Genomic DNA, 27,061 nt, shown 5'->3' with positions numbered 1-27,061 from the left:
ATAGCCGAATACACTAATCTGAAGGGGTGTCTTTGAATGTGTGTGTATTGTGTGTGGATAGTGTTCAGTATGTGTGTAGTGTGTGGATAGTGTTCAGTGTGTGTGTGTGTGTGTAGATAGTGATCAGTATGTGTGTGTAGTGTGTGTAGTGTTCAGTGTGTGTGTAGATAGTGTTCAGTGTGTGTGTAGATAGTGTGCAGTGTGTAGTGTTCAGTGTGTGTGTAGTGTAGTGTGTAGTGTTCAGTGTGTGTGTGTGTGTGTTGTACCAAGGATATCCAATCTGTTGAGCCCAGACCAGAGACCCAGGAACCAGACTGCTGTTGATGACATCACACTCTTCTCCCGACCAGCTGTCCTCCGCAGCCTCACAGAGACCAGGGCCTATACACACACACACACACACACACACACACACACACACACACACACACACACACACACACACACACACACACACACACACACACACACACCACACACACACACACACACACACACACACACACACCACACACACACACACCACACACACACACACACACACACACACACCACACACACACACACCACACACACACACACACACACACACACACACACACACACACACACCACACACACACACACCCACACACACACACACACACACACACACACACACACACACACCACACACACACACACACACACACACACATTAAATGCAACATACCCACTGGGCCAAACGGATGTGATGATGTTTGAATAAACTTGGAAATCAGATTTGCAGGAATTACATATATATATATATATATATATAATAGAAACATTACATATATATATATATATATATATATAATAGAAACATTACATATATATATATATATATAATAGAAACATTACATATATATATATATATATATAATAGAAACATTACATATATATATATATATAATAGAAACATTACATATATATATATATATATATATATATATAATAGAAACATTACATATATATATATATATATATATAATAGAAACATTACATATATATATAATAGAAACATTACATATATATATATATAATAGAAACATTACATATATATATAAATATATAATAGAAACATTACATATATATATATATAATAGAAACATTACATACATATATATATATATATATATATATATATATATATATAATAGAAACATTACATATATATATATATAATAGAAACATTACATATATATATATATATATAATAGAAACATTACATATATATATATATATATATATATATATATAATAGAAACATTACATATATTTGTACCTGTGTCATGTGATGTGTACATGTACCTGTGTCATGTGATGTGTTTGTACCTGTGTCATGTGATGTGTTTGTACCTGTGTCATGTGATGTGTTTGTACCTGTGTCATGTGATGTGTTTGTACCTGTGTCATGTGATGTGTTTGTACCTGTGTCATGTGATGTGTTTGTACCTGTGTCATGTGATGTGTTTGTACCTGTGTCATGTGATGTGTTTGTACCTGTGTCATGTGATGTGTTTGTACCTGTGTCATGTGTACAGGTCCAGTCGCTGGGAAGAGCAGCCAGATCAACTTGTCTCTCGACTCTCCTCCATTTCCCACAGACAGACCTACTACACTGAACCCACTGATCAACTAGAGGGGCGAGAACGAAGGGGGAGAGAACGAAGGGGGGAGAGAACGAAGGGGGAGAGAACGAAGGGGGAGAGAACGAAGGGGAGAGAACGAAGGGGGGAGAGAACGAAGGTGGGGGAGAACGAAGGGGGAGAGAACGAAGGGGGGAGAGAACGAAGGGGGAGAGAACGAAGGGGGAGAGAACGAAGGGGCGAGAACGAAGGGGGAGAGAACGAAGGTGGGGGAGAACGAAGGGGGGAGAGAACGAAGGTGGGGGAGAAAGACAGAAAGAAGAGGACTATGGTGATAGACAGTGGGGGGGGGGGGGAATAGGGAGAGAATGAGAGGTAGAGAAAGAAAGTGAGAGAGGGAAGAGGTAGAAGATTAAAATACCCACATTCTGCACTGGAGTCGCTGTCTTCCTCTTCCTCTCTTTTTCTCTGCCTCTTCCTCTGTGTGTGTGAGCCGGACGCTGGAGTCTTTCTCTCACTCGACTCTCTCCTGCGAGGCTCTTCCTCCTCCCTGTTCAGAAGCACCATTGTAGCAAAACAAACCCCTTTTTCATCTCTAGTTAAACATGATGGTTCTAGTAAAGGTGTTATACCTGAGAGAGACCTGGTCAATGGTGGCCTGCAGCAACTCCACCTCACTCAGCACATCTCTGGCATCCTCTACACACACACACACACACACACACACCACACACACACCACACACACACACACACACCACACACACACACCACACACACACACACATACACACCACACACACACCACACACCACACACACACACACAAACATACACACACACACACACACACATACTCAAACAGACATACACACACATACACACACACAAACATACACACACACACACACACACACATACTCAAACAGACATACACACACATACACACACACAAACATACACACACACCACACACACACGCAAACATACACACACACACACACACACATACTCAAACAGACATACACACACATACACACACACAAACATACACACACACCACACACACACACGCAAACATACACACACACACACACCACACACACACACCACACACACAAACACACACACACCACACACACACACAAACATACACACACTCAAACAGACATACACACACACACACACACACACAAACATACACACACACACAAACATACACACACCACACACACACATACTCAAACAGACATACACACACTCTCACCCGCAGAGTAAAGAGTTAAACATCTCCTACCATCACTGCTGTGATTATTCTGAATGAGTAACATATTTTGTCTTTTCCACTGTGAAGGATAAAGTCGCTTCTTCTATGAGAAAACGATAGAGTGAAAAGACAAGTGATACAGTTGAAGTCGGAAGTTTACATCCACTTATGTTGGAGTAAATACAACTCGTTTTTCAACCACTCCACAAATGTCTTGTTAACAAACTATAGTTTTGGCAAGTCGGTTAGGACATCTACTTTGTGCATGACACAAGTAATTTTTCCAACAATTGTTTACAGACAGATTATTTCACTTTTAATTCACTGTATCACAATTCCAGTGGGTCAGAAGTTTACATACACTAAGTTGACTGGTGCCTTTAAACAGCTTGGAACATTCCAGAAAATGATGTCATGGCTTTAGAAGCTTCTGATAGGCTAATTGACATAATTTGAGTCAATTGGAGGTGTACCTGTGGATGTATTTCAAGGCCTACCTTCAAACTCAGTGTCTCTTTGCTTGACATCATGGGAAAATCAAAAGAAATCAGCCATGACCTCAGAAAACAAATTGTAGACCTCCACAAGTCTGGTTCATCCTTGGGAGCAATTTCCAAACGCCTGAAGGTACCACGTTCATCTGTACAAACAATAGTACGCAAGTATAAACACCATGGGACCACGCAGCCGTCATACCACTCAGGAAGGAGACGCATTCTGTCTCCTAGAGATGAACATACTTTGGTTCGAAAAGTGTAAATCAATCCCAGAATAACAGCAAAGGACCTTGTGAAGATGCTGGAGGAAACAGGTACAAAAGTATCTATATCCACAGTAAAACGAGTCCTATATCGACATAACCTGAAAGGTCACTCCGCAAGGAAGAAGCCACTGCTCCAAAACCGCCATAAAAAGCCAGACTACGGTTTGCAACTGCACATGGGGACAAAGATCATACTTCTTGGAGAAATGTCCTCTGGTCTGATGAAACAAAAATAGAACTGTTTGGCCATAATGACCATCGTTAGGTTTGGAGGAAAAAGGGGGAGGCTTGCAAGCCGAAGAACACCATCCCAACCGTGAAGCACGGGGGTGGCAGCATCATGTTGTGGGGGTGCTTTGCTGCAGGAGGGACTGGTGCACTTCACAAAATAGATTATGTGAATATGATGTGGATATATTGAAGCAACATCTCAAGACATCAGTCAGGAAGTTAAAGCTTGGTCGCAAATGGGTCTTCCAAATGGACAATGACCCCAAGCATACTTCCAAAGTTGTGGCAAAATGGCTTAAGGACAACAAAGTCAAGGTATTGGAGTGGCCATCACAAAGCCCTGACCTCAATCCCATAGAAAATGTGTGGGCAGAACTGAAAAAAAACGTGTACAAGCAAGGAGGCCTACAAACCTGACTCAGTTACACCAGCTCTGTCAGGAGGAATGGGCCAAAATTCAACCAACTTATTGTTGGAAGCTTGGGGAAGGCTACCCGAAACGTTTGACCCAAGTTAAACAATTTAAAGACATTGCTACTGTCACGTCCTGGCCAGTATAAGGGTTAATTGTTATTGCAGTTTGGTCAGGACGTGGCAGAGGGTATTTGTTTTATGTGGTCCGGGGTGGTGTTTTGGTAAAAGGGTGTTTGATTTAGTATTTCCGGGTTTTTGGTTTATGGTCTATGTTTATGTATTTCTATGTGTAGTCTAGTAAGTGTGTTTCTATGTAGAGTTAATTGGGGTGGACTTCCAATTGAAGGCAGCTGTGTGGTGTTGCCTTTGATTGGAAGTCCTATATTAGTTGGGTGTGTTTGTCTGTGTGTTTTGTGGGAGATTGTTCTGTGTTTAGCCGTGTGCCTTGCCAGACTGTCAGTGGATCGGTCGTTCTCTTGTTTTGTTGTTTTTGTGTTCGTTTTTGATTTAATAAATGTTCAAAATGAACAAACACAGTCCTGCTGCATTTTGGTCCTCCTTCACCGACGATACCCGTGACAGCTACCAAATGCTAATTGAGTGTACGTAAACTTCTGACCCACTGGGAATGTGATGAAAGAAATAAAAGCTGAAATAAATCATTCTCTCTACTATTATTCTGACATTTCACATTCTGAAAATAAAGTGGTGATCCTAACTGACCTTAAACAGAGAATTTTTACTAAGATTAAATGTCAGGAATTGTGAAGAACTGAGTTTAAATGTATTTGGGTAAGGTGTATGTAAACTTCCGACTTCAACTGTATATACTGTCTGTAAACAATTGTTGGAAAAATTACTTGTTTCATGCACAAAGTAGATGTCCTAACTGTCTTGCCAAAACTATAGTTTGTTAACAAGAAATTAGTGGAGTGGTTGAAAAACGGGTTTTAATGACTCCAACCTAAGTGGATGTAAACTTCTGACTTCAACTGTACCGACTAAAAGGAAATAATGAGTGAAAGAATATAACGAGTGAGTGGCTGTGGTAGTTAGTTAGTTACCCAGAGAGTTGTTGTGGTAGTTAGTTAGTTACCCAGACAGTAGTTGTGGTAGTGGTAGTTAGTTACCCACCCAGACAGTTGTAGTGGTAGAGGTAGTTAGTTACCCAGAGAGTTGTTGTGGTAGTTAGTTACCCAGAGAGTTGTTGTGGTAGTGGTAGTTAGTTACCCACCCAGACAGTTGTTGTGGTAGTGGTAGTTAGTTACCCAGACAGTTGCTGTGGTAGTGGTAGTTAGTGACCCACCCAGACAGTGGTTGTGGTAGTGTTAGTTAGTTAGTTAGTTAGTTACCCACCCAGACAGTGGTTGTGGTAGTGTTAGTTAGTTAGTTAGTTAGTTAGTTACCCACCCAGACAGTGGTTGTGGTAGTGTTAGTTAGTTAGTTAGTTAGGTAGTTAGTTACCCACCCAGACAGTGGTCTACAGGTGTCTCCAGAGCCGTAGCACTATCAAATATATGATCACACTGACTGTCTGTTAGACGGAGCACCTGGAGGGAGGAGAGAGACAACTTTACACGTTTGGAGCACTGATTAATATGCTCCTCATCTTCATGGTAATGCTAACAAATGCTAACTTAACACAGAGTTCAACATAGGCATGCTAATGCCAACTGTTTTTAATGGGCAGAACTGTGATCAATTGTGTCCATCGTCAACTCATAGAGGAAGGAGAGAGAGTGAAGAAAAGACAGGACGGGAGGGAGAGAGAGAGAAAGGGAAGTAGAGAGAGAGAGGCCAGGAAAGAGGGAGGGCCATCAAATAATTGTTCAAAAGTTTGGGGGTCACAAGGAGTAGTAACTTTTGACTGGTACTGTATATATTTACAAAACAAAATCTATGGGGGATTGGAAATGATGCAGACAATTACATTGATGGAAGCTACAATTTATCTGCAATGTTAAAGCTGATCTACCCCCCCCCCCCCCCTCCCAAAAAGGAGGGAGGGAGGGAGGGCAAAAGGGTTGAAGAATCTTAATGAGATGTCAGACACAGTGAGATAAAAACTTTTCTCCGTCCCTCCTACCTCTACCCCTGGAGGGTGGCTCTGTTATCCTCTGAAACTAGAGCGAGCAAACATCCCCCAGGCTCTGCTACAGCGGAACAGAGAAGACATTCCCTCCCTCCTTCCCTCACTTTTTATTATCTCACTCACACTTTCTGGATCTCAGCAACCCCCAAAGACACACACATACGGTAGACTCAGCGTCGTCCAGGTTTGGCCGGGGTAGGCTGTCATTGTAAATAAGAATTTGTTCTTAACTGACTTGCCTAGTTAAATTAAAGGTTAAACAAAATAAAATAAATATTTCAAGGAGTGGGACTTTAACCTGGACGCTTATAAGAAATCCCGCTATGCCTTCAGGCGAACCATCAAACAGGCAAAGCGTAAATACAGGACTAAGATTGAATCCCACTACACCGGCTACGACACTCGTCGGATGTGGCAGGGCTTGCAAACTATTACGGACTACAAAGGGAAGCCCAGCCGTGAGCTGCCCAGTGACACAAGTCTACCAGAAGAGCTAAATGACTTCTATGTGCGCTTCGAGGCAAACAACTCTGAAGCATGCATGAGAGCACCAGCTGTTCCGGACGACTATGTGATCACGCTTATATAGTCTAACACCGTACCAAAACTGGCTGCCTATCGTACGCAAATTGATTTTGTTCCCCCCCACCAAACGCAATCACGACATGCAGGTTAAAATATCAAAACAAACTCTGAACCAATTATATTAATTTGGGGACTGGTTGAAAAGCATTAAACATTTATGGAAATGTCGCTAGCTAGCTTGCTGTTGCTAGCTAATTTGTCCTGGGATATAAACGCTAAGTTCTTATTTTAACTGAAATGCACAAGGTCCTCTACTCCGACAATTAATCCACACATAAAGGGGTCAACCGAATCATTTCTAGTCATCTCTTCTTCTTTGGACTTCATATGGCGATTGGCATCTCATAGTTACCACGACAACCGACCGAACTCAGTTCATCTTTCAATCACCCAAGTGGGTATAACCAATGAGGAGACAGCACATGGGTATCTGCTTCTATAAACCAATGAGGAGATGGGAGAGGCAGGACTTACACCGTGATCAGCGTCTCAAATAGAACCGACATCTATTTTATCCCTTGGCAACACAGACGGTCGATGGCGTGCGTGAGCAGTGTGGGTACAATAATTGAATAAAATGTATGTTTAAATTTATTTTGCGACGTGAGCGGTGTGGTCAGCATGTTAGCCAATGTGAGCAACACCTTCAAACAGGTCTACGGCTTCGAGGCAAATAACACTGAAACATGCATGAGAGCACCAGCTGTACCGGAAGACTGTGTGATCACGCTCTCCGTAGCCGATGTGAATGACGACCTATTTACAAGGCCTCAGGGCCAGACAGATTACCAGGACGTGTACTCTGAGCATGCGCTGACCAACTGGCAAGTGTCTTCACTGACATTTTCAACCTCTCCCTGACTGAGTCTGTAATACCTACATGTTTCAAGCAGACCACCATAGTCCCTGTGCCCAAAAACACTAAGGTAACCTGCCTAAATGACTACCAATCCGTAGCACTCACGTCTGAAGCCATTAACTGCTTTGAAAGGCTGGTCATGGCTCACATCAACACCATCATCCCAGAAACCCTAGACCCACTCCAATTTGCATATTGCCCCAACAGATCCACAGATGATGCAATCTCTATTCCACTCCACACTGCCCTTTCCCACCTGGACAAAAGGAACACCTACGTGAGAATGCTGTTCATTGACTACAGCTCAGTGTTCAACACCATAGTGTCCACAAAGCTCATCACTAAGCTAAGGACCCTGGGACTAAACACCTCCCCCTGCAACTGGATCCTGGACTTCATGACGGGCCGCCCCCAGGTGGTAAGATTAGGTAACAACACACGCTGATCGTCAACACGGGGACCCCTCAGGGGTGCGTGCTTAGTCTCCTCCTGTACTCCCTGTTCACCCATGACTGCGTGGCCAAGCACGACTCCAACACCATCATTAAGTTTACCGACGACACAATGGTGGTAGGCCTGATCACCGACAACGATGAGACAGCCTATAGGGAGGAGGTCAGAGACCTGGAAGTGTGGTGCCAGGACAATAACCTCTAACATAACGTGATCAAGGAAAGGGGATGATCATGGACTACAGGAAAAGAAGGGCAAAGCATGCCCCCATTCTCATCGACGGGGCAGTAGTGGAGCAATTTGAGAGCTTCAAGTTCCTTGGCTTCCACATCACCAACAAACTATCATGGTTCAAACACACCAAGACAGTCGTGAAGATGGCACGACAAAACCTATTCCCCTTCAGGAGACTGAAAAGATATGGCATAGGTCCTCAGATCCTCAAAAAGATCTACAGCTGCACCATCGAGAGCATCCTGACTGGTAGCATCACCGCCTGGTATGGCAACTGCTCGACCTCCAACAACAAGGAGCTACAGAGGGTAGTGAGTACGGCCCAATACATCACTGGGGCCAAGCTTCCTGCCATACAGGACCTATATACCAGGCGGTGTCAGAGGGCCCTAAAAATGGCCAAAGACTCTAGCCATCCTAGCCCAGCCAAGTCTAGAACCAAAAGGCTTCTTAACAGCTTCTACCCCCAAGCCATAAGACTGCTGAACAGCTAATTAAATAGCTACCTGGACTATTTGTATTGACCACCCCCCCCTTTTTCAACGCTGCTGCTACTCGCAATTTATTATCGATTATCAATGCATAGTCCCTCTACCTACATGTACATATTACCTCAATTACCTCGACTAACCTGTATCCTCGCACATTGACTCTGTACCTGTACCCCCTGTACATAGCCTAAACATTGACTATGTACCGGTACCTCCTGTATATAGCCTCCACATTGACTCTGTACCGGTACCCCCTGTATATAGCCTCCACATTGACTCTGTACCGTAACACCCTGTATATAGCCTCCACATTGACTCTGTACCGGTACCCCCTGTATATAGCCTCCACATTGACTCTGTACCGGTACCCCCTGTATATAGCCTCCACATTGACTCTGTACCGGTACCCCCTGTATATAGCCTCCACATTGACTCTGTACCGGTACCCCCTGTATATAGCCTCCACATTGACTCTGTACCGGTACCCCCTGTATATAGCCTCCACATTGACTCTGTACCGGTACCCCCTGTATACAGCCTCCACATTGACTCTGTACCGGTACCCCCTGTATACAGCCTCCACATTGACTCTGTACCGGTACCCCCTGTATATAGCCTCCACATTGACTCTGTACCGGTACCCCCCTGTATATAGCCTCCACATTGACTCTGTACCGGTACCCCCTGTATATAGTCTCCACATTGACTCAGTACCGGTACCCCCTGTATATAGCCTCCACATTGACTCAGTACCGGTACCCCCTGTATATAGCCTCCACATTGACTCTGTACCGGTACCCCCCCCTGTATATAGCCTCCACATTGACTCAGTACCGGTACCCCCTGTATATAGCCTCCACATTGACTCTGTACCGGTACCCCCTGTATATAGCCTCCACATTGACTCTGTACCGTAACACCCTGTATATAGCCTCCACATTGACTCTGTACCGGTACCCCCTGTATATAGCCTCCACATTGACTCTGTACCGGTACCCCGTGTATATAGCCTCCACATTGACTCTGTACCGGTACCCCTTGTATATAGCCTCCACATTGACTCTGTACCGGTACCCCCTGTATATAGCCTCCACATTGACTCTGTACCGGTACCCCCTGTATATAGCCTCCACATTGACTCTGTACCGGTACCCCCTGTATATAGCCTCCACATTGACTCTGTACCGGTACCCCCTGTATATAGCCTCCACATTGACTCTGTACCGGTACCCGCTGTATATAGCCTCCACATTGACTCTGTACCGGTACCCCCTGTATATAGCCTCCACATTGACTCTGTACCGGTACCCCCTGTATATAGCCTCCACATTGACTCTGTACCGGTACCCTCTGTATATAGCCTCCACATTGACTCTGTACCGTAACACCCTGTATATAGCCTCCACATTGACTCTGTACCGGTACCCCCTGTATATAGCCTCCACATTGACTCTGTACCGGTACCCCCTGTATATAGCCTCCACATTGACTCTGTACCGGTACCCCCTGTATATAGCCTCCACATTGACTCTGTACCGGTACCCCCTGTATATAGCCTCCACATTGACTCTGTACCGGTACCCCCTGTATATAACCTCCACATTGACTCTGTACCGGTACCCCCTGTATATAGCCTCCACATTGACTCTGTACCGGTACCCCCTGTATATAGCCTCCACATTGACTCTGTACCGGTACCCCCTGTATATAGCCTCCACATTGACTCTGTACCGGTACCCCCTGTATATAGCCTCCACATTGACTCTGTACCGGTACCCCCTGTATATAGCCTCCACATTGACTCTGTACCGGTATCCCCTGTATATAGCCTCCACATTGACTCTGTACCGGTACCCCCTGTATATAGCCTCCACATTGACTCTGTACCCCCTGTATATAGCCTCTACATTGACTCTGTACCGTAATACCCTGTATATAGCCTCCACATTGACTCTGTACCGGTACCCCCTGTATATAGCCTCCACATTGACTCTGTACCGTAATACCCTGTATATAGCCTCCACATTGACTCTGTACCGGTACCCCCTGTATATAGCCTCCACATTGACTCTGTACCGGTACCCCCTGTATATAACCTCCACATTGACTCTGTACCGGTACCCCCTGTATATAGCCTCCACATTGACTCTGTACCGGTAACCCCTGTATATAGCCTCCACATTGAATCTGTACCGTAACACCCTGTATATAGCCTCCACATTGACTCTGTACCGGTACCCCCTGTATATAGTCTCCACATTGACTCTGTACCGGTACCCCCTGTATATAGCCTCCACATTGACTCTGTACCGGTACCCCCTGTATATAGCCTCCACATTGACTCTGTACCGGTACCCCCTGTATATAGCCTCCATATTGACTCTGTACCGGTACCCCCTGTATATAGCCTCCACATTGACTCTGTACCGGTACCCCCTGTATATAGTCTCCACATTGACTCTGTACCGGTACCCCCTGTATATAGCCTCCACATTGACTCTGTACCGGTACCCCCTGTATATAGCCTCCACATTGACTCTGTACCGTAATACCCTGTATATAGCCTCCACATTGACTCTGTACCGGTACCCCCTGTATATAGCCTCCACATTGACTCTGTACCGTAATACCCTGTATATAGCCTCCACATTGACTCTGTACCGTAATACCCTGTATATAGCCTCCACATTGACTCTGTACCGGTAACCCCTGTATATAGCGTCCACATTGAATCTGTACCGTAACACCCTGTATATAGCCTCCACATTGACTCTGTACCGGTACCCCCTGTATATAGTCTCCACATTGACTCTGTACCGGTACCCCCTGTATATAGCCTCCACATTGACTCTGTACCGGTACCCCCTGTATATAGCCTCCACATTGACTCTGTACCGGTACCCCCTGTATATAGCCTCCATATTGACTCTGTACCGGTACCCCCTGTATATAGCCTCCACATTGACTCTGTACCGGTACCCCCTGTATATAGTCTCCACATTGACTCTGTACCGGTACCCCCTGTATATAGCCTCCACATTGACTCTGTACCGGTACCCCCTGTATATAGCCTCCACATTGACTCTGTACCGTAATACCCTGTATATAGCCTCCACATTGACTCTGTACCGGTACCCCCTGTATATAGCCTCCACATTGACTCTGTACCGTAATACCCTGTATATAGCCTCCACATTGACTCTGTACCGTAATACCCTGTATATAGCCTCCACATTGACTCTGTACCGGTACCCCCTGTATATAGCCTCCACATTGACTCTGTACCGGTACCCCCTGTATATAGCCTCCACATTGACTCTGTACCGGTACCCCCTGTATATAGCCTCCACATTGACTCTGTACCGGTACCCCCTGTATACAGCCTCCACATTGACTCTGTACCGGTACCCCCTGTATATAGCCTCCACATTGACTCTGTACCGTAATACCCTGTATATAGCCTCCACATTGACTCTGTACCGGTACCCCCTGTATATAGCCTCCACATTGACTCTGTACCGGTACCCCCTGTATATAGCCTCCACATTGACTCTGTACCGGTACCCCCCCTGTATATAGCCTCCACATTGACTCAGTACCGGTACCCCCTGTATATAGCCTCCACATTGACTCTGTACCGGTACCCCCTGTATATAGCCTCCACATTGACTCTGTACCGTAACACCCTGTATATAGCCTCCACATTGACTCTGTACCGGTACCCCCTGTATATAGCCTCCACATTGACTCTGTACCGGTACCCCGTGTATATAGCCTCCACATTGACTCTGTACCGGTACCCCTTGTATATAGCCTCCACATTGACTCTGTACCGGTACCCCCTGTATATAGCCTCCACATTGACTCTGTACCGGTACCCCCTGTATATAGCCTCCACATTGACTCTGTACCGGTACCCGCTGTATATAGCCTCCACATTGACTCTGTACCGGTACCCCCTGTATATAGCCTCCACATTGACTCTGTACCGGTACCCGCTGTATATAGCCTCCACATTGACTCTGTACCGGTACCCCCTGTATATAGCCTCCACATTGACTCTGTACCGGTACCCCCTGTATATAGCCTCCACATTGACTCTGTACCGGTACCCTCTGTATATAGCCTCCACATTGACTCTGTACCGTAACACCCTGTATATAGCCTCCACATTGACTCTGTACCGGTACCCCCTGTATATAGCCTCCACATTGACTCTGTACCGGTACCCCCTGTATATAGCCTCCACATTGACTCTGTACCGGTACCCCCTGTATATAGCCTCCACATTGACTCTGTACCGGTACCCCCTGTATATAGCCTCCACATTGACTCTGTACCGGTACCCCCTGTATATAACCTCCACATTGACTCTGTACCGGTACCCCCTGTATATAGCCTCCACATTGACTCTGTACCGGTACCCCCTGTATATAGCCTCCACATTGACTCTGTACCGGTACCCCCTGTATATAGCCTCCACATTGACTCTGTACCGGTACCCCCTGTATATAGCCTCCACATTGACTCTGTACCGGTACCCCCTGTATATAGCCTCCACATTGACTCTGTACCGGTATCCCCTGTATATAGCCTCCACATTGACTCTGTACCGGTACCCCCTGTATATAGCCTCCACATTGACTCTGTACCCCCTGTATATAGCCTCTACATTGACTCTGTACCGTAATACCCTGTATATAGCCTCCACATTGACTCTGTACCGGTACCCCCTGTATATAGCCTCCACATTGACTCTGTACCGTAATACCCTGTATATAGCCTCCACATTGACTCTGTACCGGTACCCCTGTATATAGCCTCCACATTGACTCTGTACCGGTACCCCCTGTATATAACCTCCACATTGACTCTGTACCGGTACCCCCTGTATATAGCCTCCACATTGACTCTGTACCGGTAACCCCTGTATATAGCCTCCACATTGAATCTGTACCGTAACACCCTGTATATAGCCTCCACATTGACTCTGTACCGGTACCCCCTGTATATAGTCTCCACATTGACTCTGTACCGGTACCCCCTGTATATAGCCTCCACATTGACTCTGTACCGGTACCCCCTGTATATAGCCTCCACATTGACTCTGTACCGGTACCCCCTGTATATAGCCTCCATATTGACTCTGTACCGGTACCCCCTGTATATAGCCTCCACATTGACTCTGTACCGGTACCCCCTGTATATAGTCTCCACATTGACTCTGTACCGGTACCCCCTGTATATAGCCTCCACATTGACTCTGTACCGGTACCCCCTGTATATAGCCTCCACATTGACTCTGTACCGTAATACCCTGTATATAGCCTCCACATTGACTCTGTACCGGTACCCCCTGTATATAGCCTCCACATTGACTCTGTACCGTAATACCCTGTATATAGCCTCCACATTGACTCTGTACCGTAATACCCTGTATATAGCCTCCACATTGACTCTGTACCGGTACCCCCTGTATATAGCCTCCACATTGACTCTGTACCGGTACCCCCTGTATATAGCCTCCACATTGACTCTGTACCGGTACCCCCTGTATATAGCCTCCACATTGACTCTGTACCGGTACCCCCTGTATACAGCCTCCACATTGACTCTGTACCGGTACCCCCTGTATATAGCCTCCACATTGACTCTGTACCGTAATACCCTGTATATAGCCTCCACATTGACTCTGTACCGGTACCCCCTGTATATAGCCTCCACATTGACTCTGTACCGGTACCCCCTGTATATAGCCTCCACATTGACTCTGTACCGGTACCCCCTGTATATAGCCTCCACATTGACTCTGTACCGGTACCCCCTGTATATAGCCTCCACATTGACTCTGTACCGGTACCCCCTGTATATAGCCTCCACATTGACTCTGTACCGGTACCCCCTGTATATAGCCTCCACATTGACTCTGTTTACAGCCTCGTTATTGTTGCTCTTTTATTTTTTTCTTTCGTTTATTTTGTAAATATTTTTCTTAAAACGGCATTGTTGGTTAATGGCTCGTAAATGTAAGTAAGAATTTCACTGTAAGGTCTACACCTGTTGTATTCAGCATTTCACTGTGAGGTCTACTACACCTGTTGTATTCAGCGTTTCACTGTAAGGTCTACTACACCTGTTGTATTCAGCATTTCACTGTAAGGTCTACTACACCTGTTGTATTCAGCATTTCACTGTAAGGTCTACTACACCTGTTGTATTCAGCATTTCACTGTGAGGTCTACTACACCTGTTGTATTCAGCGTTTCACTGTAAGGTCTACTACACCTGTTGTATTCAGCATTTCACTGTGAGGTCTACTACACCTGTTGTATTCAGCATTTCACTGTGAGGTCTACTACACCTGTTGTATTCAGCATTTCACTGTAAGGTCTACTACACCTGTTGTATTCAGCATTTCACTGTGAGGTCTACTACACCTGTTGTATTCAGCATTTCACTGTAAGGTCTACTACACCTGTTGTATTCAGCATTTCACTGTAAGATCTACACCTGTTGTATTCAGCATTTCACTGTGAGGCACCCCGGTCGCTCACGAGGCCTCCCGTTGTATCGCCCGGCCCCGGCAGCTCCGTGGCACACCGGAGCGGCGCAGGCAAGGCTTTGATTTGATCTCTGCACCCCCCACCCCCACCCCCTCTCTTCAGTCATCTCTGCACCCCCCCCCCCCCCCACACCCCCTCTCTTCAGTCATCTCTACACCCCCACCCCCTCTCTTCAGTCATCTCTACACCCCCACAACCCTAATAATCTGTAAACATTACACCTATGTAATGTCACAATTTTTTTTTTTTACATTTTACAAAATTCCAGCCTCCAAACAGTGGTGACTGGAAAGAGACACCTGTTACACAAAACACCACCGAGTGTAATGACATTAAGCCAGAATTTATGTCCAGTGCTGTCTGCACTGTGTTCTCGTTGAACCACATGGCATTTTGGAGCGTAGGCTATACCACCTGTTTTCTAGTCTATTAAGTCATTCGTCATGCCTCTGACATGCTGTAATGATAAATAATGGTGTAATACTCTAGCCTTTTCATTTTGCTTTCATTATTGTGATAGGCTGATGTTTTACCGGTACGGCATAACCCCACTGTTTACTTGGAACATACCATGTTTATATACACCTGCATTTGCTAACACATCCCCCTGGCTTACATCAAAACTACACTATAGCATTGTCATACTTACTACTGGCTAATTAAGGCCTACTAACTGTATTACTACTGGCTAATTAAGGCCTACTAACTGTATTACTACTGGCTAATTAAGGCCTACTAACTGTATTACTACTGGCTAATTAAGGCCTACTAACTGTATTACTACTGGCTAATTAAGGCCTACTAACTGTATTACTACTGGCTAATTAAGGCCTATTAACTGTATGACTACTGGCTAATTAAGGCCTACTAACTGTATTACTACTGGCTAATTAAGGCCTACTAACTGTATTACTACTGGCTAATTAAGGCCTACTAACTGTATGACTACTGGCTAAGTAAGGCCTACTAACTGTATTAATACTGGCTAATTAAGGCCTACTAACTGTATCCCACTGGCTCAGTAAGGCGAACTAACTGTATGACTACTGGTTAAGTAAGGCCTACTAACTGTATTAATACTGGCTAATGAAGGCCTACTAGCTGTATTACTACTGGCTAATTAAGGCCTACTAACTGTATTAATACTGGCTAATTAAGGCCTACTAACTGTATGACTACTGGCTAATTAAGGCCTACTAACTGTATTAATACTGGCTAATTAAGGCCTACTAACTGTATTAATACTGGCTAAGTAAGGCCTACTAACTGTATGACTACTGGCTAATTAAGGCCTACTACTGGCAAATTAAGGCCTCATAACTGTATTACTACTGGCTAATTAAGGCCTACTACTGGCTAATTAAGGCCTACTAACTGTATGACTACTGGCTAATTAAGGCCAACTAACTGTATTAATACTGGCTAATTAAGGCCTACTAACTGTATTACTACAGGCTAAGTAAGGCCTACTAACTGTATTACTACTGGCTAATTAAGGCCTACTAACTGTATGACTACTGGCTAATTAAGGCCTCCTAACTGTATGACTACTGGCTAATTAAGGCCTACTAACTGTATTACTACTGGTTAAGTAAGGCCTACTAACTGTATTAGTACTCGCTAATTCAGGCCTACTAACTGTATGACTACTGGCTAATTAAGGCCTCCTAACTGTATTACTACTGGCTAATTAAGGCCTACTAACTGTATTACTACTGGCTAATTAAGGCCTACTAACTGTATGACTACTGGCTAATTAAGGCCTACTAACTGTATTACTACTGGCTAATTAAGGCCTACTAACTGTATTACTACTGGCTAATTAAGGCCTACTAACTGTATTACTACTGGCTAATTAAGGCCTACTAACTGTATTACTACTGGCTAATTAAGGCCTACTAACTGTATTAGTACTGGCTAAGTAAGGACTATTAACTGTATTACTACTGGCTAATTAAGGCCTACTAACTGTATCCCACTGGCTCAGTAAGGTGAACTAACTGTATGACTACTGGCTAATTAAGGACTATTAACTGTATTACTACTGGCTAATTAAGGCCTATTAACTGTATGACTACTGGCTAATTAAGGCCTACTAACTGTATGACTACTGGCTAAGTAAGGTCTACTAACTGTATTACTACTGGCTAATTAAGGCCTACTAACTGTATTAATACTTGCTAATTAAGGCCTACTAACTGTATTACTACTGGCTAATTAAGGCCTACTAACTGTATTAATACTTGCTAATTAAGGCCTACTAACTGTATTACTACTGGCTAATTAAGGCCTACTAACTGTATTACTACTGGCTAATTAAGGCCTACTAACTGTATTAATACTTGCTAATTAAGGCCTACTAACTGTATTACTACTGGCTAATTAAGGCCTACTAACCGTATTACTACTGGCTAATTAAGGCCTATTAACTGTATTACTACTGGCTAATTAAGGCCTACTAACTGTATTACTACTGGCTAATTAAGGCCTACTAACTGTATTAATACTTGCTAATTAAGGCCTACTAACTGTATTAATACTGGCTAATTAAGGCCTACTAACTGTATTACTACTGGCTAATTAAGGCCTACTACTGGCTAATTAAGGCCTACTAACTGTATGACTACTGGCTAATTAAGGCCTACTAACTGTATTAATACTGGCTAATTAAGGCCTACTAACTGTATTAATACTGGCTAATTAAGGCCTACTAACTGTATTAGTACTGGCTAATTAAGGCCTACTAACTGTATGACTACTGGCTAAGTAAGGTCTACTAACTGTATTAGTACTGGCTAATTAAGGCCTACTAACTGTATTACTACTGGCTCAGTAAGGAACACTAACTGTATTCCTATCACAATAAATATGATTTACTCCTACCTTCTTATTGCTCTCTGTCTCATCCCTCTGTCTCTTCTTTTTCGTCTCTTTCCTTTCCTTTCTGACCTTCTCATTCTCTTTCTTCTTTTTCACATTCATTCTCTCCTTCCCTTGATCTGTTTCCTTACTGGATTGGTCTTCCTCCTTATTTTTCTGTTTTTTATTCTCCTTCACTCCCTCTCCTCCTCCTCTCTCTCCCTCTTCACCTTCCTGTTGTTGGGGTAACCCTTCAACGGCAGCCCTCGCTTTTTCTGTATCTGCCATCTTCTTCTTACCTTCTTTCTTCATCCGTTCTCCTCTTTTCTTCTCTAACTCAGAGGCCTTAGCCTTGCTCTCTACTCCTCTCTCTCCTTCACATGATTCTCCTGTCTTCTTTCCTACATCAATGTTTCTCTCCTTATTTCCACCCCCCTCTTCTTTCCACTTATTCTCACTCTTTTTCACCTCTCCTTTCTCTCCATGCCCTGGCTTCTTCTCACGGGGCACCAGCGGGGCAAACTTCGCCTTCTCTTTCTGACCTGTGTAATGTTATCAAAGACATGTCGTGATGCAGTCTGTCAACATGTCGACAAATCCAAAGCTAGCCAAGTTAGCAATGTAGTTAGATATGTAATTAACTGCTAGCAAATTAGCTAGCTAGTTACATAAAGTTAGCAACAATCCTCGACTAACTTAGCTAGCTAACGGAAAGTTACCTAGCCAAAGGACTAACGACGTTAACGTAGCTAAACTGAAAGCTATCTATTTAGCAAGCTGGCTCACGTCAACTTGCTAACTTTCTAACGTTAACTAGCAAGCAAACTAGATGCCGAATGTAGCTAATAGTTAGCTAACGGCTTCTAGCTAGCTGGCTATCTATCGTTACACTGACCAGCTAACAGTGTCGCTCGTTTTCTAGCTAGCTTACTTTGCTACTTAGCTAACGTTTGCTATTTACCCGCAACTGTTTCCATTTTCCTTAAGTGGGAGATATCTTTGGTGTAGTTCGCCTTTCCAGTTGAACACTGGTATATATATATATATACCGTATATATACCGTATTCTATATATATATATATATATCGTATTTTACCGACGTAGCGGTTAATTGTTGTATTACGAAAGTCGTAGTGTGAGGCGATTTTGTGTAGACAGCTAGCATAGCAACTGTTGTCTGGTCTCGCGATGGTTTTACCGCCACTTCTGTGAGCGTTCTGATTGGCCAGTTCCGTGGGCGACGCTCACTCTGTGGAAGTTGCTATGCTTTGTAGTTTAGCCAGTTCCGTGGGCGGTTGCCCACTCTGTGGACGTTGCTATGCTTTGTAGTTTAGCCAGTTCCGTGGGCGGTTGCCCACTCTGTGGAAGTTGCTGTGCTTTGTAGTTTAGCCAGTTCCGTGGGCGGTTGCCCACTCTGTGGAAGTTGCTATGCTTTGTAGTTTAGCCAGTTCCGTGGGCGGTGCCCACTCTGTGGACGTTGCTATGCTTTGTAGTTTAGCCAGTTCCGTGGGCGGTTGCCCACTCTGTGGACGTTGCTGTGCTTTGTAGTTTAGCCAGTTCCGTGGGCGGTTGCCCACTCTGTGGACGTTGCTATGCTTTGTAGTTTAGCCAGTTCCGTGGGCGGTTGCCCACTCTGTGGACGTTGCTGTGCTTTGTAGTTTAGCCAGTTCCGTGGGCGGTGCCCACTCTGTGGACGTTGCTATGCTTTGTAGTTTAGCCAGTTCCGTGGGCGGTTGCCCACTCTGTGGACGTTGCTGTGCTTTGTAGTTTACCTCGTTTCATGTGGGATTATGGTGACTGGATGGGTTCAGTAAAGAACTACGTTTTTTCCGAGTTAGGCAACTTTTCAACCCGTTGTGTGCAAAACGTTCACTGTTTTGTCGTGTGTCCTGACAGGTATTGAAGAACTACATTACCCATAAGCCTTGTTCCTTACACATGGGCAAGACGAGTGGGGGGAGTGGTGGGGTGGGGGGGATAATAAAAGACACATCTTTGTTGTCTCTATCGTTACCAAATATGCTCTCTTTCATACTATTGACTGGTTTAACTGGTGGGGGTATTTATAAACCATCTGCAGTAAAATACAGCGTTCGCTATCTGCCTTCTTGTTGACATGGACTGGGGTGTCCGTTTCAGATCCCTGTTCTGTCGCTAAAAAACAACTTCTTCGACACGCACAGACCGAACTAACACGGATCTGAACGGTTCAGTCGGTGACTGTATCAAATATAGCGTCGATTAACATCATTTAAACGTTTATTGGTAGTAAATGACACGCCAAAAAAATCGATGAGTTGACAATTCTGACAGGCAGAGGCGGGGATACCTCTCCTCCGGAGGCGGGACATAATCATATTTCCACGGCGATGCTCAGATTCCATTGGTCACGTTGAGGAGGTCGGGCCCCAGAGAGAACAGCTATTGGTCGGATGGTATGTCGCTCATGGCGTGTGTGTGTTTGCAGGGGCATATAAAGAGCGTGAAACTCAGCGATAAATAGCTAAGCTCAAGCAGTTGCAGAAACGTTTCAGAGTTTAGACGGCGAAAGAAAGAGAGAAAAAAAGAAAGAAAGAGAGAACTCAGTAGCTTACATACATACATACACAAAAAGATAACTGATCAGACAGGACGAAAAAAAAATGTAATGGTCTGACGCAAACGATTTTTTTGTTTTTTGTTTTTCCTCCTTCGGAAGGGGTCTTTCATGTAGGTGTTATGATTTTGATGTGATGTGTACTTTAGTAGGAAGTGCATGAGGTCAGGTTTACTCGCAGCAGGAGAACGTTAGGAAAAAACCTCTCGCTAAGTCAGTTGATGGGTGTATTTTTTTTTTTTTTTTAAAGCGTTCAGTGTCTGGGGGGGAGGGAGCCGCGGTGGAGAGAGAAGGCGGGGAGAGAGAGAGCAGCTTCGGTCGGGGAAGGCTGTGTGTGTGTGTGTGTGTGTGTGTGAAGGGGAGGGGGCTGGCCGTTCCGCTGTCACTCATTGTGCGTGGCTGCGCGGTTTTCCACGCAGCTCTCTCTTCTGCTGAATTATTCATGAGAATTGAGTGACGACTGAATCCGAGGACGTGTTTTATGCAGATTAGCTGTTCTATTCTATTTCAATACGCGGGAGGCGGAGCCACGCACGGCACGTAAAGGGGGGAGTGGAGAACTCTCTCACACCTCTCACAGAGCTTGGCCTGTTAGATAGATTGGCTGTGCACCTTATCTCTGTCTAGGGGTGAGAGCAGCGTGAGGGGAGACTGACAGTCAGAGAAAGAGAGAGAGAGAGAGAGAGAGAGAGAGAATGATACAAAAGTAACAGGTTTGGAGGGAAGTGTTTCATATGGTTGGTTCCCTCCCTGTTATCTTTTAAATAGTGCACTACTTCTGACTAGAGCCCTATGTGTGGCAGCTTGACTCAGTTCAAAAGTAGTGCACAACAAAGGGAATAGGGTGTCATTTGAGATACTGCCTTAGATAAGCTGTTTTTTTAAAGTTTTTTTTAATCTGGTGTGTAAATGACCCCTAACTCCTCCCACTTCCTGTCTGTAGATCGATGCCATTGGCCGAGGCGCCCGCAGTGTCTCCCACAGGATGATCAGGATGTCATTGGACAAAGAGACTGTTCTACAGCGTGATGGGCGGGGCGACGCTGCTGTCCCAGAAGGCCCTGCGTCAGGAGGAGGAGGAGGGGAGGGGGGAGTGGACAGGGTGGGTGGGGTAATGATGTCCCCTCCTCCTCCCTGTCTGGGACCAACCGGATTCACCGGAAGAATGGTTCTAACGGAACAGCCACATCCTCACGGCCCCAAAACAAGAAGTACACACCCCTTAAAGACCAAAAACGGCCTTCAGCCCCCCCACAACAACCCCCAGGTCTTCCCTCCGGGACAGCAGCAGCGAATGGGGAAGCGGCGCTACTCTCTGGGCGGCAGCTTCAAGCACCCGGGCTTCGGGAAGCGTCGTCGCCGCGCCAACAGTGACAGTCAATCGGATCCCGTCCTTCCCTCCAACTTCCTGTTGGGCGGGAACATTTTCGACCCGCTGAACCTCAATTCTCTATTGGATGAGGAGGTGAGCCGCGCGCTGAACGCCGAGACGCCCAAGTCCTCGCCCCTACCGGCCCGGGCCAGAGACCCCGTAGAGATCCTGGTCCCGCGTGACATCACAGACCCCCTGAACCTGAAGAGTGGGGGAGGAGAGGGGGAGGAAGGGGGAGGGGTGCTGGTCTCCCCCATGAAAAACAGGAAGCGACATCGCAACCGTCACCACGGAGGAGGAGGAGGAGGGGGGAGGAGGAGGAGAGGGGAGGAGGAGGAGGAGGAGGAGGAGGGGCGCAGCCTGAACCCCCCACACAGCCTGAGGGGTCAAAGGTAGAAGCTCGGGGTGATTCAGGGACAGGAGGTGAGGTGTTAGCTCTGTTCCCTGCTAGCGTTAGCGTCAGTGTTACCGGTGAGCTAGCTGCAGTACCGGAAGCTCCCAGAGAGGGCCTCTCCGAAAGCGTAGCGCCGCAGTCTCCTCTGCCTTACGAACTCAACACCACCATTAACTGTCGGGATGAGGTAGTTCCGCCCATCCTGCCCCGGAGACACACCCACCCGCCACTCGGCTCCGCCTCTAAACCCCGTCCCCATGGCGACGGAGCCCATCGGCAGCGTAAACGGAGGCGTACCACCTCAACGAGGTCTGACCGTTCGTCGGTTACTCCGACCCCCGCCCTCACCGCTGCCCCACCCAACACCTTCCACACCCCCCTGGTGCCAGGGTCAGGCCTCAGAGGTCAAAGGTTAGGGTCAGTGGTGGTAGGTCAGCAGCAGGCCCAGAGCTCCTTCCGTCACAAACCCCAGAAGAAGAAAAACACGTTCCAGCACGGCAACTACAGCCGTTACTACGGCTACCACGGTTACTACGGTTACCGCGATGGGCAGGTGGGGCGGTTCGAGGACCCTCGTCTGGGCCTGCTTCGACCCGATTGGTTCAGAGGGAAAACGGTGCTGGACATTGGCTGCAGCACCGGTCACCTGACCCTGGCCATAGCACGCCATTTTAACCCGGCCCACATCCTGGGTATTGATGTGGACGGGCGGCTGGTGCACGCCGCTAGGCAGAACATTCGCCACTTCCTGTCCGAACGACTCACACAGGACGCCAGGGGTAGGGAGGAGGGGATGGGGGAGAGAGGGGGAGAGAGTAAACAGAAAGCAGAGACAGCTGAGCAGAATGAAGGAAGAACACAGAGAGGAACTAAGATGGCGTCCGGTATGGCTGAGAAGAAGATGGAGGAGGAGGAGGGCCAGAACGAGAAGTGTAGCGCTCTAGAGGAACTGAAGAGAACCCTGTCGTTGCTGTCGCCCTCGAGTGGCCCCCGGGGTGTAGGTCGCCCTCTCCCTCCGTTCCCCCTCTCCTTCAGGGTGTGTCGGGGTCCCATCGCTGCTCCCCCCCTCTTCCCCGCCTCCCCCCTGGCCCACGGAACACCTGGAACATTCCCCAACAACGTCTCCTTCATAACGGTAAGAGAGAGAGTGTGTGTGTGTGTGTGTGTGTGTGTGTGTGTGTGTGTGTGTGTGTGTGTGTGTGCGCGTGTGTGTGTGTCATAGGTGGACTTTATGAGCTGATAATAATATATGGGATTTAATGCGACTTTCAAAAAACCTGTACAGCAACAAAAAAAGGGAATAAAATAATAGAATTGAAATGTAAACTACTTTAGTTTAGAGGTGAGAGAGAGAGGGCTGAGATAAGCCGAGGGGAAAGCCAGACTGATCAGGTGGTATTTGAGCTGTTATAACATGTATATCCAGCCTCTATGAGCTGTTATAACATGTATAAGTAGTCTTGGGTTTTTCTGTCTTTCTGCTGTAAAGCTACTGGCCTCCATCTTATAGGACAAGATGGCCTCTCCGTCTGCCTCTGTCTGTCTGTCTGTCTGTCTGTCTGTCTGTCTGTCTGTCTGTCTGTCTGTGCTGGAAACCTGATGTTGAATTCCATTTGATTTCACGTTAGGCAGAAATGAGCCAGAATGCTGAATAAAGTAATATATTAACTTTTAACGCTTCTCTGTGTGGTTGGTCTTTTTGGAAACGCTGGTTGTGCCTTCAGATTTCTGTCAGAAACCATGTAAACAGGTGCACCAGCTGGGCTAGTGTTCATGCGTGTTGTGCATGCGTGTTGTGCATGCGTGTTGTTCATGCGTGTTGTGCATGCGTGTTGTGCATGCGTGTTGTGCATGCGTGCTGTGCATGCGTGTTGTGCATGCGTGCTGTTCATGCGTGTTGTGCATGCGTGTTGTGCATGCGTGTTGTGCATGCGTGTTGTGCATGCGTGTTGTGCATGCGTGCTGTGCATGCGTGTTGTGCATGCGTGCTGTTCATGCGTGTTGTGCATGCGTGTTGTGCATGCGTGTTGTGCATGCGTGTTGTGCATGCGTGTTTTGCATGCGTGTTGTGCATGCGTGTTGTGCATGCGTGTTGTGCATGCGTGTTGTGCATGCGTGCTGTGCATGCGTGTTGTGCATGCGTGCTGTTCATGCGTGTTGTGCATGCGTGTTGTGCATGCGTGTTGTGCATGCGTGTTGTGCATGCGTGTTGTGCATGCGTGTTGTGCATGCGTGTTGTGCATGCTTCAGGTGATAAATCTGAAGGCACTACCAGCGCTTTAAACCGTTGTTGTATTCATCCTTTCCTGTTGATATATATTTTATTCAACATTCTGGCTTGTGAAGGTCGTGAGGGGGAATAGGTTTTGTCGTGCCCTCTTCACGACTGTCTTGGTGTGTTTGGACCATGATAGTTTGTTGGTGATGTGGACACAGAGGAACTTGAAGCTCTCGACCCGCTCCACTGCAGCCCCGTTGATGAGAATGGGGGCGTGAACAGCCCTCCTTTTCCCTGTAGTCCACGATCAACTCCTTTGTCTTGCTCACATTGAGGGAGAGGTTGTTGTCCTGGCACCACACTTCCAGGTCTCTGACCTCCTCCCTATAGGCTGTCTCATCGTTGTCGGTGATCAGGCCTCACCACCATTGTGTCGTCGGTAAACTTAATGATGGTGTTGGAGTCGTGCTTGGCCACGCAGTCATGGGTGAACAGGGAGTACAGGAGGGGACTGAGCACGCACCCCTGAGGGGTCCCCGTGTTGACGATCAGCGTGGCGGTGTGTGTTACCTAATCTTACCACCTGGGGGCGGCCCGTCAGGAAGTCCAGGATCCAGTTGCAGGGTGAGGTGTTTAGTCCCAGGGTCCTTAGCTTAGTGATGAGCTTTGTGGGCACTATGGTGTTGAACGCTGAGCTGTAGTCAATGAATAGCATTCTCACATACAGTTGAAGTCGGAAGTTTACCTACACCTCAGCCAAATACATTTAAACTCAGAATAAACAGCTGGAATTTTCCAAGCTGTTTAAAGGCACAGTCAACTTAGTGTATGTAAACTTCTGACCCGCTGGAATTGTGATACAGTGAATTATAAGTGAAATAATCTGTCTGTAAACAATTGTTGGAAAAATGACTTGTGTCATGCACAAAGTAGATGTCCTAACCGACTTGCCAAAACTATAGTTTGTTAACAAGACATTTGTGGAGTGGTTGAAAAACGAGTTTTAATGACTCATGTTGAATGATGTTTGAATGATTTAGTGTGTGCATCTGAGTCGCCTCGTTTCACTGCCACAAATAACCATTAAACCATCTGGTGTTCAGCGAAATAACAACAACAATGTCAAATACAGGAAGTCAAATCATTAACATCCAATCACATTAACCGTTACTCGCTCACGGAAAACATTCACTCTTAGACATTTAGAAACAAAACGTGACAATTTGAAAAATAAGCCGCAGGAATTATTTGATCGAGAATAAAGACGAGTTTCGAGTAGTAAGACGTGTATAAAAGCAACAGATACCATTAATCAGAAGGGGGCTATAAGCATCTTATATGGTGAGCTACCGAGTGGCCAGGACAGGAAGCCCCATACTATTGTGGAGGACTTCATTCTTCCTGCAGCCGCGGATACGGCTGGGACAATGCTGGGGGGAAAAGGCCCAAACTACACAGACAATGCCTCCATCAAACAACACTGTTTCACGACGCATCAGTGACATGGCAGGAGATGTTTTGAAACAATTACTGCGTCGCACTATGATGACACACCAAAAGATGACCACCAATCAGAGACCACTAATGATGACACACCAAATGATGACCATCAATCAGAGACCACTAATGATGACCACCAATCAGAGACCACTATGATGACACACCAAATGATGACCACCAATCAGAGACCACTAATGATGACACACCAAATGATGACCACCAATCAGAGACCACTAATGATGACACACCAAATGATGACCACCAATCAGAGACCACTAATGATGACCACCAATCAGAGACCACTATGATGACCACCAATCAGAGACCACTAATGATGACACACCAAATGATGACCACCAATCAGAGACCACTAATGATGACCACCAATCAGAGACCACTATGATGACCACCAATCAGAGACCACTAATGATGACCACCAATCAGAGACCACTAATGATGACCACCAATCAGAGACCACTATGATGACCACCAATCAGAGACCACTATGATGACAACCAATCAGAGACCACTAATGATGACAACCAATCAGAGACCACTAAT

The 27,061-nt window shown here is 46.0% G+C and overlaps 2 protein-coding genes across 11 annotated transcripts in view; one reads left to right on the top strand and one right to left on the bottom strand.

Moving 5' to 3' along the window:
* The window catches only part of LOC106592207 (uncharacterized), an 85,254-nt gene extending 64,927 nt beyond the window's left edge, over positions 1 to 20,327 (bottom strand). For 4 of the 10 annotated variants that reach the window (XM_045721379.2, XM_045721380.2, XM_045721381.2 and 1 more), the window contains exons 1-7: positions 19,382 to 20,326; positions 18,445 to 18,962; positions 5,753 to 5,834; positions 2,243 to 2,309; positions 2,036 to 2,160; positions 1,549 to 1,659; positions 267 to 381 (exon numbers count right to left, since the gene is read on the bottom strand). In XM_045721379.2, coding sequence (XP_045577335.2) covers positions 267 to 381; positions 1,549 to 1,659; positions 2,036 to 2,160; positions 2,243 to 2,309; positions 5,753 to 5,834; positions 18,445 to 18,962; positions 19,382 to 19,397 — 1,034 coding nt within the window. In that variant the 5' untranslated portion in view covers positions 19,398 to 20,326. Of the gene's footprint in view, positions 1 to 266; positions 382 to 1,548; positions 1,660 to 2,035; positions 2,161 to 2,242; positions 2,310 to 5,752; positions 5,835 to 18,444; positions 18,963 to 19,381 lie in introns of all 10 variants that reach the window. The other 6 variants (XM_045721384.2, XM_045721385.2, XM_045721386.2 and 3 more) reach the window with 3 other exon arrangements.
* A 31-nt stretch (positions 20,328 to 20,358) lies between these two features.
* mepceb (methylphosphate capping enzyme b) overlaps positions 20,359 to 27,061 on the top strand; it is a 24,157-nt gene continuing 17,454 nt past the window's right edge. Inside the window, exons 1-3 of the mRNA XM_082977259.1 lie at positions 20,359 to 20,388; positions 21,960 to 22,559; positions 22,655 to 23,917. Coding sequence (XP_082833385.1) covers positions 20,359 to 20,388; positions 21,960 to 22,559; positions 22,655 to 23,917 — 1,893 coding nt within the window. The remainder of the gene's footprint in view (positions 20,389 to 21,959; positions 22,560 to 22,654; positions 23,918 to 27,061) is intronic.

This window comes from Salmo salar, chromosome 07 (assembly GCF_965601325.2).
Source record: "Salmo salar chromosome 07, fSalSal1, whole genome shotgun sequence".
Classification (NCBI taxonomy): domain Eukaryota; kingdom Metazoa; phylum Chordata; class Actinopteri; order Salmoniformes; family Salmonidae; genus Salmo; species Salmo salar.
This window is presented reverse-complemented; position numbering and strand designations above follow the sequence as displayed.